The sequence below is a fragment of the Apteryx mantelli genome, chromosome 2 (genome assembly GCF_036417845.1).
Source record: "Apteryx mantelli isolate bAptMan1 chromosome 2, bAptMan1.hap1, whole genome shotgun sequence".
Classification (NCBI taxonomy): domain Eukaryota; kingdom Metazoa; phylum Chordata; class Aves; order Apterygiformes; family Apterygidae; genus Apteryx; species Apteryx mantelli.
This window is the reverse complement of record NC_089979.1, coordinates 59,675,265-59,689,244: the sequence shown is the minus strand read 5'-3', so window position 1 is coordinate 59,689,244 and position 13,980 is coordinate 59,675,265. Positions and strand designations below refer to the sequence as shown.

General features: G+C 34.4%; 1 protein-coding gene across 1 annotated transcript in view; it reads right to left on the bottom strand.

Annotated features, from left to right (window-relative positions):
* Window positions 1-469: 469 nt before the first annotated feature.
* The window catches only part of CDH7 (cadherin 7), a 73,662-nt gene continuing 60,151 nt past the window's right edge, over window positions 470-13,980 (bottom strand). Inside the window, exons 9-11 of the mRNA XM_013942363.2 lie at window positions 13,747-13,864; window positions 10,780-11,031; window positions 470-3,044 (exon numbers count right to left, since the gene is read on the bottom strand). Coding sequence (XP_013797817.2) covers window positions 2,551-3,044; window positions 10,780-11,031; window positions 13,747-13,864 — 864 coding nt within the window. The 3' untranslated portion in view covers window positions 470-2,550. The remainder of the gene's footprint in view (window positions 3,045-10,779; window positions 11,032-13,746; window positions 13,865-13,980) is intronic.

Genomic DNA, 13,980 nt, shown 5'->3' with positions numbered 1-13,980 from the left:
GTAAGGATATGTAGTGTAGCAACAAGGTTATTGGATTATTTTAGAACTGTGCAATAGTAAACAAAGAATTGTTATGGCATTAGGTAGAGTGAAACGGATTTCTTTCCGCAGAAAACATGGAAAGCTAACATATTTTTCATAACAGGGAAACTTTTTGTTTTTTACAGATAGGGGAGATGGAAAAGCAAGGGAATTGTGCTGTTTACTTTAAACCACATTTAAATCTCCTTTGAGTGTTATGTGCTAAAATCAGCACTTTTGACATCTTAATCCAGATACATGAATTATCTTTCCACAAACAACAAGGAGATTTATATGAAACTCTTCTCTCAGCACCTTGCTGGTTTAATATCTGCTTAACTCCTGCAGCACATCTCACTCTCATCAAACTACATACACTTGGTACATTTTCTTTTTTCTTTTTATTTTTATTGAAAATCTTACATGTGTGACTAAAAGTCATGGGCAATATCTTTCAGTTCCATTACAAAATCTGTCATATATATATATATCTATACATATATATATATATTTATTTAATACAACTAGAAGCAAATCTACTGAATTATGAAACAATGATTGTCTACCAAAATGTAACTCAAATTAAATTTCCATGTTGCAGATGATTAAAGTTATTTTGTTTTTCTCTGATGAAGCTGAAGGCCACTTTCACATAGTTAATTGAGAATGCTGGGTTGCAAAAATTACAAAGCCTTAATGATAATTTCCCTAATTCCAGCCTTTTGTCACCCGTACAGTAGGGTTTTTCATCAAAGATTCTTTTTTTTTCAGAAAGAAGCACTTTTAGAGGGAGCATCATCCTCTATGGAGTACCTTCGATCCACAGACATAGGCCCAGTCCTGCAAACAGTTACATATGCCTCTCGGTAATCATAGGCAAGTCAATTCATTAAGTTTGCAGGAGCAGAGTCTGACTTAGGAAGTCATCTACAGATTAGCTAAAACAAAACAATCTGAAAGAATATTCAAAAAACACTATGGTTACTTTAATATATGCCTTATTATCTAATAATAAATCCTGAAAGATGAAGTATAAATATTGTCAGAATCATAAAAAAGTTGTCTTATTCTAAGAAATCCTACTTCAAAATCGTACAGTATTTTAACTGACAGCAGTTGTCCTTCTGTTTTGGCACTCCTGAACCAGTGTAGAAATTATGTGTAGTGAAGTTAACTCCTTTGGGAAAATATCTATGTGCAGCAGGATCTAAAGATGGATACTGGAGTTAATAGCATTACATTGCTTAACATATGAAAGAAATTTAAAAGAGTCTTTTACTGTGATTCATCAGCAGCAAAAGAGAAGGGGAGGGGGAAAAGCAGGGTGTTTAAAGTCTTCAAAGCATATAGGATGTTTGACCTTGAAAATTAAATCTTGCATTAAAGATGCTCCCAGCTACCTCTGTAGTCTTCTTTCCAAAAATGCAATGTACAAATATTTTATTTAAATGTCTCAGACTTTGTACTGGCTCAGAAGAACGACTGCATGTCCTTGTAGCTGTTCTCCTTTCTGAGAGATGAATGGTGGGCTCGATTGCTTTACTGTAATTTCTCCATTTCCATGCTTCATTTCCTACATTTATCTGAGACTGGAGAAAAATCAGCATGTTCTGACAAGTCTAATACCATGAGGCAATAAAATGGACATGAATTTAGTGGAGATTGGAGCTCCAAAATAAATATAACACTTTATGTCAAATAATAATAAAAAAGGATAAATTCTCCTGTACAAATCAGAAGAGATAATAAAAAATAACAAATAGATAGCAACTTCTTTTCCGTACCTACATGGGCATCAAAAAACTTTTCATCTTTAAGACTACCCTTCCATATTTCTCATTTTGTGTGGTTTATAAACTACTTTGGTAAGTCGATGACAAACATTGCAGGATTTCTTAGTAAAAATTGTAATTTTTCATAAAACTACCTAGGAACTTACAGAGACTTCCAGTTAAATAGCTCCAAGAACAAACAAGAACAACTAAAAAAATGATCTCCTGTGTTTTTGTTTGTTTTATATCTGTCTTCCTGTTTTTGACCTAGCAAGCTGCATGCAACACAGTAAAGAAAATTTGCCAAAAAAGTTGCATCTGTAAATATTATATATTGTAATGTTGTATTGAATGATATATTATATTTGTTGATTTGCTTCTTCTTACACTTATCTCTTATCAGAGACTCTGCATTCTAGATATAGCAGTACTGTGAAGGCATCTACAGAGTATCATTGGCTCATTGAGGTCACAGTGCATTACATACCCTTGAAAGCTAGTTGCCTCTGCAAGTACCTGAGGGTTGCTATCTATTTGAATGCGGCTGAGCATTTCATTTTATCAAAAATGCCATCAAATGCTCAGATTCTGTGTGGTCAGTGCAGTCCCTTGGACAAGTCTAATGAAGATATATTTCACCAAGGCAAAAAAACCTAAAAGGTTAAAAATGGAGAATATGTACAACTCTCTTCAGTCCATATGGTTGAGTTTTTTGTTTTAGTATTCTTCAGTGCATTTTCAGAGAAAGGTTCCAAGGCTATGAGTATAAGCAGTCTGGTCCAGTTCCATACATATCCGCAAGTCGTTTAAAACGAGGGCCCCAGTCACTGAGGTAATCGTAATTCTGATCAGAGTTTGAACTGATGGAATCTAAGGAGCTGAGCGACTCCGCCACGGAGCCGTTCCCCTCAAATGCATATGTCTGCAGGGAATCATATGGAGGGGCGCAGGGGTCCACGTCCGCTTCTTTTAGTCTCTCCCAGATAAACTCCCTAAAAATGACGTTGTCTGGGATGCTTTTAAAAGTCGGTCTGCTCAAGAATTGAATCTCAGGCGTCACATCCCTTCTGGTCTTGGTATCTCGGATGATGTTGAGGTTTCTCAGGGCAGCCATGTCAAAAGCCTCTGTGTCTTCCTCTCCACCACCCTCATCATCATACCTGACAATGTTTTCTCTGATATCTCTCTCTTCATCAAAAATAAGGGGCTCTTTTTTCCGTCGCCTCATGGTGACAATCAGCAAGACAAGAACTGGAACACAAAAAGACCTGAGCTTTAGCAATGGTAAAGTTTGAACATATTTTTCCTAGTGCTGGAAACTTTCATTAATTTATATGGTAAAACCCAAGGAAACAGCAGGCAATTTGTGCGGTTAGATTTCAAATTACTAGCAGATTCTAAAATGGCTTTTAAACCAAGAGCTTTTTAGATGCTAAAGAATCTATTTCCAAAGCCATTTTGAATTAACGTCTTCATCTCTAATTCTATATCCTACGCTATCTGCTAAACATAAATTTTAGGACTGGTTCACTCTGAATATTACAATTTCACAACCATGAAATAAAAAAAAACGGGGACCTTTTTCTGAACTCTCAATAGTCCAAGCAGTAAAAACACATTCGTAAAGTAACTGAATGAAATTTAACAACCACAGTTTGAGAAATGACTGAATTAAAGAAGATGGCTATTCTCTGATAAAAAAATACCGTTCCTAGACTGGAGAACTCTGAACTGTTAAACTGTGTGTAACATAAGACTTTTTTTAGTTCATGAATTAAAAGTAGCTCTATATTAGACTGCACTTTCCTTTAAAATGCAAAGTACTGTACTACAGGCTTATGTATTATGTCTGGTGAGAATTGCTAGGGCTGGAGTTTACTGGATCAACCAGTGCTAGGAAAGGTAACTATTTTAAAATTCTAATCCTTAAAGTTTCTTCTTACAGCTTGAAAGCTTATATTAAACTGCAGGAACAACCAAAAGAACCAGGAGGAACTAATTCTAGGTTCCTCTTTTTCAAGTATGGTTTTGGTAGAGAAACAGCATTGTTGACACACAAAACATGGAACAAGTAATATGAATATTGTACCCATATGTGGGACATGACAGAGTGTGATTCATCCTCCTAAAAATAATTAATATTATACTGTAGCATCTGGATAACATTTGCTGAGTTAATGACGCTCTCAGAGAAGATAATGCTTTGCTATTACTGTAGAAATAACAGTACATTGAAAAGTAAGTGTCCTTCCACATTCAAATAATCTGTTCTGATTTAATGTTTATTTTTAGTCTTAAGAATATGTGATTATATAATCTACATGTTTCAGGTTTACATTCTTTACTTAGAGCACTCTGCTATGCCTACTGAATGCTATACAAACTTCTCAAAAATAAAAGGCTAATTAAGCTTGAGCTGTCCTTAAGTAGACTCATAAGTGTCCTCTATAAATTATCTGTTGTATGACTGTCATTCTCGAAAGCCTTTCTTTCATGGTGGAATTTTTAAAATCAGTATCAATCTAGTCATAATTAAGCATGATTTAATATGGGAATTACTTGGTTAGAATAAATCAGGCATTCAGATACTGTATGTGTTGAAAACTGTATCATACTTCCTCAGATATTGTGATACTGTTTAGAATAGGCTAAAACATAAGCTGAATTTAAAGACAGGCCTTCTGCAACTCTTTTTTTTTTCTTTTTTTTTTCTTTTTTTTCCTTCTTTTTTTCCTTCTTTTTTTTTTTAAATTGGAACAAGTTCATATTTTCCTGAAAGTTTTGACAAATAGGCAATATGAGGCAATATTTTTCTTTTTTTTTGGGGGGGGGGGAGGAGGTAGCTACAAGAAACATATCTAATGATCCATCTATTCACAGACGCTTTGTGATTGTAAATTATTGCCGCATCAGCTCCTTCATTTCTTTTTTTCCCCATAGCATTTCCCTGACTGAATGCAGGAGCCACCAGTATGGGGCACATTGGTTTGAAAAACATTTACAAAGCAGTTTGAGAATATAGAATTTTGACCTTTGAAGGGACTTTTGTGCAATTTCAAAATATTTTGTTATTAGTGTAACACAAATTAAGCTGTAAATTATAGAACACAGAACATAAAATTACCGTCATAAAGATAACAGTTGTTCTTCACTCTTAATAGGTTTCTTTATTATAAAAGATATTTTTAAGTGAAAGACCAATTAGGTTGCTGACAGTACAAATCTCCACCTAAGCTTAGATTACTTTTGACAGAACTTTTATTTTTTTATTATTTTTAACATTTACTGTCACAATTTTTATTGCCGTGTAATAAGCAGCTAATCATTTCCTTTACTCAAGTGTAAATGTGTTTTCACACTGCTGTCATTCTTAACAGACTTCATTTCGAGATTTAAATACCTGCTAATAAGTGAAAAATATGAAACTTAGTAGGCAGATCTGCCTGAAGGTGCAATAAAAATCAGGACAAAATGAATGTTTTATATAGTATGCCCTGTACATCTCACACTTTCTTGAAGCCAAGAAAAATATGAAGTCTTTCTAAAGGTTAAACATTTTAGCATTTAGGTGGCTTTATGAGATTATTAATTTCTAACTATTCCAATGGCTATGAACAATAATATTTAACCTCTAAATGAACAAAGCTTTAGCTGCATTGCAGGAAATGCAGAGATGAATACAGGTCCAGACCAAATTGCACTCATATCTAAAACAAGCGCAAATGATTTTAAGGCTTATTCATTTCTCTTTAAGTCCTCCTTTTTTTTCATTTCCCCCCCCTACATTTATCACAAAAGCTGAGATCAGGGCTATAATTAGTGACTGGATGAACATCTAGAAAACCTAATTTTAAGCTTTTCAGAGTAGAAATAAAACACAGTCAAAAAGCTGTAGGGATGCACACATTACACATTGAGGTCATTAGTTTGGCTGCATACTAGGATGCCACATTCATGCTGAGGAGATGAAATGGCAAAGCTAATTTCATATTTCTTATATCATTTAACAAATAAATAAAATAACTGATTTTAAAAGTATCAAATTATTAAGAACAAATAACCAGAACTAATAGAAATAAGTCTACACTAATGTTTTGTAGTGAATTAACTGGATTGTTAGAAATGTTGGTTTTGTTTAACAGGTAGAATAACCTAGAGAAATTTTTGTTCGTGTTTGTATTAGCTGAGATAAAACCTAGTTATATCTTTCTGTCACAGAATCACAGAATCACTGAGGTTGGAAGGGACCTCTGGAGATCATCTAGTCCAACCCCCCTGCTCAAGCAGGATCACCTAGAGCACGCTGCACAGGATTGCATCCAGGTGTGTCAATATAACTATAATCATAATATCAGTAGTTTCAGTTCACCTAAATCAGTTTCTAAACAAAACATTTTAGATGCAAGAGTTGATTCTTGCTTTGCCATTTTGCAGTGTGTTTTATGGAATTACTATGAAATTTCCACTTTAGTATCATCTGGTGCAAAACCAGGTTTAGTTCAGCTTCCTGTGTTCCTCTGTTTTAATCTTTCCTTTTGTACTCAAGGCAACTGCTACATCATTGTAAAGAAGTTATCATAGCCCTGAGACAACCCAAAGAGGAAGACCACAGGCAGAGCTAAGCAGAAAGGAACAAAGTTAAACCCAAGCAGGATCATTACCATATATATACTACACCCCTAAGCCTGGCATTTACTATAACAATAAGCCAGATCAGCTGTGAGCAAATAGACATATTGGTTTATGCCTTAGGTGTGTCATGAGTCATAAAGCTGAAAACTAGAGACCCTCAGTCATCTAAGCAGCACACTAATAGCCTATTTATTCATACCTTGTCATTGCTACAGTCAGAAGAGATTTGGGGATTACAGCCAAGACTAAGGCAATCTGTATTTAATTCCTAGTCAACAAGCTTCATGTATAACTGTTGCTTAGTCAGTTTGGATTATTATTTTCAAAGTAACTACAGTCTTTGAATGTCCAGATTGAGTGACCTAAATAGGCTCCAATTTTCTGTAAGTTCTAGGAGATGTATCACCCTACAAAACAAGTTCTGCATTGCAGAATCAACCACCTTTTCAATGTCTCAATTTGGATACTCCAAAATTAAACAATGTGTAGATTTATTAATTTTTAAAATGTAAGGGCAAAATCTCCACATACTAGGTTGTCACATCCTGTGCCTATCTTAACTATTTAGAGAAAAGAACCTTAGGACTGGGACTGCTTCTTCTTGTTTACTAATCACACAATTATATGTATGCTAATTTAATTAGGCTCTTATAGGTATTATGATGATAATAATGAATTCTCTGTCTTTCAATTCACAAAGTAATAGTTTGGATCTATATTTTGAAATTTAATCAATGTATTATTAACTTGTAAAATCTAGTACCAGACTAATAGGAGGCTTTCATTGAGAAAATGGGTGGTACTAATAGTTTGTATTCAGAAGTATGGAAGGCAAAAAACATGAAAGAGCATGATGTCAGTCTACTCTTCATTGTTTCAATACAAAGAAAACCTTTATGTTCTCAAATATGATTGGTTTATCTGCAGGTGACAATTCTTTTTTGTGTGATTTTATGTACATACTTTATGCTAAGCACTTATTATAAAAGCAGTTATTGTGCCTGGAAGATGCTAACTGAAAAACAAATTACCTTGAATTAAATTACCATATAATTTTCAGAGGAGTTAAAAAAACTCCTACTTACTTCTCTAAAAATTATGTGCACTCTAAATTCAATACACACTATCATTGTTCTTTTCATCTGTTCTTTATACAATAAATTGCAAACACTTTTTTTTATTATTTTTTTCTTTAAGACACAGCTCCACTGCAGAGTAAGCAATTATAAAGATTTTTCTGGGTAATTAACAAAGTACTGAAGCTATCTTATGGAATAAAATTTAGAATTTATTCTCTGTCAGTCAATTTGAGGAGAGAGAAAAGCTTTGGTAAAACGTTAACTTCTGAAAACTATTTTACTTTGAAAAAAAAATTGACTACACCAAGTATGCTATATCTGATTGTAGGGAATTAGTAAAATTTAGTCACAATCTTCCATCTTACTATCAATGAAAATTTCATGCTCAATTAAAATTGATCAGTTATTTAAGTAAAAATAATAACAGTAAGTAATTCCACCGAAGCAATCAGAATCTTGGTAGAGACAAATGGCTATTTCTTAGACAAAAGGATGTACCAGGCAAGGACTTAGTATCAAAGCACATGATACTAACTTTAAGAAGATAAGACCTTGTTGAGAATTCAGGATACTAGTGCCAGAATGCATGTATTCCTGACATTTATGCAAATCTCATCCCTCCTTGTCTTTGCAACTGGGAATCCCATTGAGATGATATTGTCAAGCTTCTTCAATATGACTTCATTTGCACTGCGTATTAACCTTGGGTCAGAAACCTTATTTTGGTCCTGTAGCCTATCTATCTCCTCTATTCACTGATAAACTCGTACAGAAAGAGGTGCATCCCTTGGTCCCAGTCCTGGTGCCATTTGCCAACAGCCTGAAGCCTGTTCTTTATGCAGAGAACTTCAGGATTTCTCTCAGAAATGGAGGGAAGGGGAAAAGGGAGAAGGAAAATTCATAGCAGCACTACCATTCAGCTGATCTCAGAAACTTTCTTCTAGGAATGGGTGGGAGGAGAAGAAAGGCTCTGGTATCAGAAGAGCGACAGCACGTGGCTGGGGGTCTCACTGGGCAGCAGTAATATTTAGACACCTCTGCCCTGCTGAGGCAGGTACCTATCAGGGCACACAACAGCAGCAGGATGCAAAGCCAAAATGCAGGGCTGAAAGCCAGGGTTAGCATACAATGTAAACACAGCCTAAACTGTGCTTGCAGTTTTGAATTCTGCCAGAAAGGAACTGCTTAGAAAGAAAGTGATGGGAGCACATACAAATATCTACTCAGATAAAGAGTGGTGACACATTCAGATAGTCAAATTTGGAAGCCCAATTCTTTGACAACTAAAATCAATGTCAAGGCAGTTATCTGCCAGATTTCTCTTCAGGGCACAGCACATTTGTTAGATGCTATGTTCAGAGAGCTTGTCCTTAGCTCTTTACCAAATGTTTGTTCTGCACAGTATAAAAGTGAGGGGAATAAAAACTCATGTTATCCAATTTATTGGTTGTATATGAGCCCTACTGTATTGAGTGAAATAATGAAGTTATTGCCTGGTAACTTGTTGGGTCTCCACTGAATGCTTTTCTCTGAGAAATATGGCTCCTATTTAAGAAAAGCACATACATAGACCAAGCTGCCTGGTAATCTATAGTAGCTTCTTACATGTGTTTCAGCAACTCCATTTTTTTACAACAGAAACAGTGGCATTTCATTTTGGGATGAAGTGGATTGCTATTATTACAGAACACTTCTTCTTTACTTTGGACCAGTGTTTTAGATGGGTGGCATTCCACTGATGTCAATTACTCAATGCCAATTGATACCAGAGAAGGACCTAATTTTGTATATCTTTTTAAACTATACCAATCAGCTACTTGTCCAAATAAAGTTCATTTGGGAGTGTAACTGGCTTAGAAATGCTGCTAGAAAGATTGTGTACAGAAATTTTCATTAACATTGTTGATAATCATTCAGTCTCATTTCTCCTTTAACCCTGTCATTACCGAAGCCCAACCATGTGTTGAGTGAGTTTAACAGCCCATGATTCTTTTTGTCACAAACCTGGAAAACCCTGGAAATGCCATCTGCCATATATAGACATTGAGTAAGCTGTTTGAGTTCCCTATAGAGGTAGTGTTATTTTCTTATTCTGTAACAATGATGCAGGAAGATTCAGTTTCAGTTTTGACCCTGCAAATACATCGTGATGAAGGCTGGGCCTATTTTATTTTATTATTATTATTTTTAATCACTTTAGAAATATTCATAGCAAAATTAAAACTTCCTTTTAATGTCTTACAGTGATGCAAATGAAAGTCATTAAGAAGAGAAATCTATGTGATTGAAATATAGCCACGAACAGAACTGTAGACAGAAAAACAAAATATCTTGTTCTGACCTATGAAACTTACTTGTTTAACAGTGGCAGATCACTGGGATTATGACAACTTGAGGACACTACTGTCTTCCCCTACTGTCTTCCCCTTTCCTTAAGGCTGATATGTGCAGCCAGGGAATATAGTAATCTCTCTACAGATAAGAACACACAAGAAAATTTCTGTGTGCTGAATTGGGACATATGTAATGAGATCTTTTTAACAATAAATAAAAGTGCAGCTACGCTCATCTGCATCCTGCAGATGCCGAATGATCCTTCATCTTTACTCCCTGATGTGGACCTGTTAGTCATTTTGTTTATGGTGTCGGCATGAAACGATAAATGCTAACCAAACTAGTCTCTTGACATGGTTCCAGTATTTTCAAACCAGTTGCTCTCCCTGTCTCTTATCTAGCTACAGTTTCACTGCATAACATAAAATCCAATTGTGCTACCAGTTGCAGAAGATGTAGATGTTCAATTAAATACAATGATTCTTATCCGTAAATTACATCTGTTGTATTTTCTGAATGTCTTTTGTTCTCTACAAATCAAAATATATTTAAAAAGAGTCATATCTCTAAAAGGGAGCACACACTGATACAGATTATATAATGAGTAATCTGAAAATGACCAGCTGTGTTAAACAAGAGAAATATTTCCATAAACTCACTGTTCCACCTGCATTGTCTCTTAACTGTTACATCTGATATAGTTGATCATTTTCCTTTTAGTATTATTTTATAGATATAACTGGAGGCAGTTTAACTTAGATACAAAGTATCTGAACTTTACAAGCCAAAGCTAAATTTTTTGTGGCTCATGATACAAAATGCTGCTCTGGCTGGCATGTCAGCTGTTCCTGTTTAAAAAGTTCTGTGGATAAAGGCGAAAAAAAAAAGTTCATAGATGCTTTTTTTTTTTTCATCTGTACATTGAATGGAAAATAACATACCTAGCAATGTCAAGACACAAGCCAGTATTGCTATCAGGGCTCCAGTGCTAAGTCCTGCAGGCAAGATGTATGCCTCTGCATTGCATGTCTGAGCAATACCATCTGCATCACAATCACAGACTCGGATGGTGAGGGTATTAGTGCTACTAAGTGAAGGCGATCCGCTGTCCACAATGAATATTGGCAAGTAGAAAACAGACTGTTCCTGTCTCCGGAACCCATTTCTTCTGGTTAGCACTGTTGCAGTGTTATCTAAACAGACAAATAAAAGCATACAATACATGGTCTATCTAAAATACAAGTCCATAGATAACACAACCTTTCACTCGAAAGACTATAAACACTTTATTTTAATGAACTTTTCTTTCCTGTTCATACATTTTTGGAGTTGCAGAAAAAGGATCAGCTGTGAATTCATACTCAATTAACCAAATCACTAATCATATAAATAGCATAAAGGTTTCTGTTTTCCACTAAGGATTGTTTCAAAATTGTAGAAGTCTATTAGATTTTAATTATGCTCACAGTTCCACAGTCTAGAAGCATAGTTGAAGATAAGATCATTGTAAGGGAAAAGAAAAGAAAAAAATCATCCTTCAATGATCAAATTAAGCATCTATATTCATGTTTCAGCTCTAATTTCCAAAGATCTGTTTCAATTATTCATAAATGAGGTAATGTATTAATGGAAATGATGAACTTATTCATGAGGAATAAGCTCTGAAAACAAATGCTTTTTCTGAATGCAAAAAAAAAAAAAATCCAGTTTGTGCACAAATACATGTAATTGCACATGTAACAAAGACACGCACTTGTTTTCAGTCTCAGCTGAGAGTTAGGAGTCTGAAAGAGAACACGAATTTGTATAGATTTACACTCATAACCTCTATGGATGGCTTACTCACATATCTCCATCCATTTCTCTACAGTGGATAATCATATCTCAGGTAATTTTCTATAAAAAATAAAAAATAAAAATGTTTGCTCTCTGTCATGATAATGAAAGAAAAAATAGCTGAAATGTGATTAACACCTACCAAGCAAAGATAGGGTTTAAAAACTTCAATAAGCCACTCAAATAAATGCCATGATAAGTCTCTAGTTTTGATTTCTGTATTATTAGAGTAAGAAGTGGGTATTTCCTTATGGCTGTTGACTGCACTCATCGAATGCCTAGCTAACCAAAAACTGAATATATCATTTTGATACAAACTTATATTTTAAAATATTTTAATTAAATCTCTTAAATAGTACTAAAACTAGCAGTTAACAGAAAAAAATGTTTTCTATCATCTGGCACTTTTTCCTCCTTTAAGCTTATACAAGTTAAGAACAACATGGAAAGATTTTATTACAGTGTGAATGAACACAATTTTTTTAAAAGTGCATCCTTTGTGTCTGATCTGGCAAACATTTGGTAAATATTCCACCAAATTCAATAAGACAATTAATATAATCAAGCTAAAATGTGTGCTTCATTTCTGTTCTGAGTTGGGTGATTAAAAAGTCTACGTGTTGCAGAAAATCTGTGCAAAACTTAGTGTTCAATGCAGTTTGATGGCTCCTAAGAGGTAGGGAGATGCATTTCCTAAAATATATAGAAAAGCTCAGTCAGTCAGTCAATCAGTCGGTCGACTGTCTGCCTGTCTGTCTGTCTGTGTATCTGTCTATCTGTCTATCTATCAATCAGTTTATAGACAGATATATCTATAGTCCTGTATAGATATCTAATATGTATTTTAACATGTCTGTCTAAGTATACAAACACTGCTGGACATAGCACCACAATATGAGATATATATAAAACTGAACAATATCAAAACAGGCAAGTACTGTTGTTTTTTGTAACACCATTGATTTTACTGGCATTGCAAACGGTATATTATGACTCTTCACAAATTTAAGTTCTTTGGAAGAGTGCCTGTCTTTTCATTAAATACTTTGCAGTACTTGCAACAATATCAGAGTTCTGAACAGAGTCTTATTCTAAAGCATTTTTTTATTTTTATTTTGATCATTATTTCTAATACAATCTTTAGCTTGTAATGGCAAGTTCCTCACAGGAAGAAAATTAAGCACATCACCAACGCATGCAGAACAAGGCAATAAATATCTGTGTGAGAGATCTTATACTTAGTTTTATTGTTATGTAGGACTGAAGGGGTATTAAAGCCTGAATGTTGTTCAAAGTCTATCTGTACAAACATTGCCCTTTAATCTAACATATGTCTATTCTTCTTACTTTATTAATAGGGATGACTTTGTAACTCTGGTTAGTGCTGATATATAAAAGAGCAATGAAAGAGTAAGAGTGTCTGTTTTGTTCTATTTGCTTCAGCTATTAGTTAAACTGACTGACACATGCCCAGCTGCCATGCTATACAGTGTAGTAATAAGAACACTAAATAGAAGTGTGTTCTCGGATATTTTAACTAATAGAAATGTGAAGTCAACGGGAGTCTGCATAAGTCTTTGGGGAAATAGTCATATGAAGTCTGTGTAAATATTGTAGGCAGCTTTCATTTTCAAAAGCATTTTTCAGTAGGTGGTATACTTATTGAAAAGATGCTTTTTCTCAAAAAAAAAAAAAAATTACCATGCCCTGAGTTATATTAATAAAACATTAAGTCCTGGACATTTTTCAGTCATTGCCCCAAGGTAAAATCTAATTTAGATAAAAACCTATAAATACAAGGAAAAAAATGTGAAAAGAGTGACTTCTAGAAAAAAATAAGATTCGAAGCTGCTCTGTTTGGCTCAAGACTTTAAATGATTCAAACAACAGCTTTATCCACTTGACAGATAATCTACAGATAAAATTACTTTGGAGTCTGATTTAACTTAAATTTAGGTCCTTACCAGAATGGAATTTTATGTAGATGATAATCACCACTACATTTTCAAAATGAAAGATGTTGATAGTGAATATCTACCCAAACAAATGTCCTGTCACATTTATATTCTTACCTTTGTTGTCCTGCAGTGTAAAATTGTGGTTATTTGCTGCCTCTGCTGTTAAACTGAAGTAGAACTGATGACCATTTGGTGGGTCATCTTTATCAATTGCACTGATTTTCTGGATGACCTGTTTTAAGATACGTTGGGTTTTTAGTGTTTGGAATGTGAAGAAGTGTAAATATACTCACACTGTATACACGTAACTCCTCTATTGCTGTTAAAGTATCAACTCTAAAGTCCTGC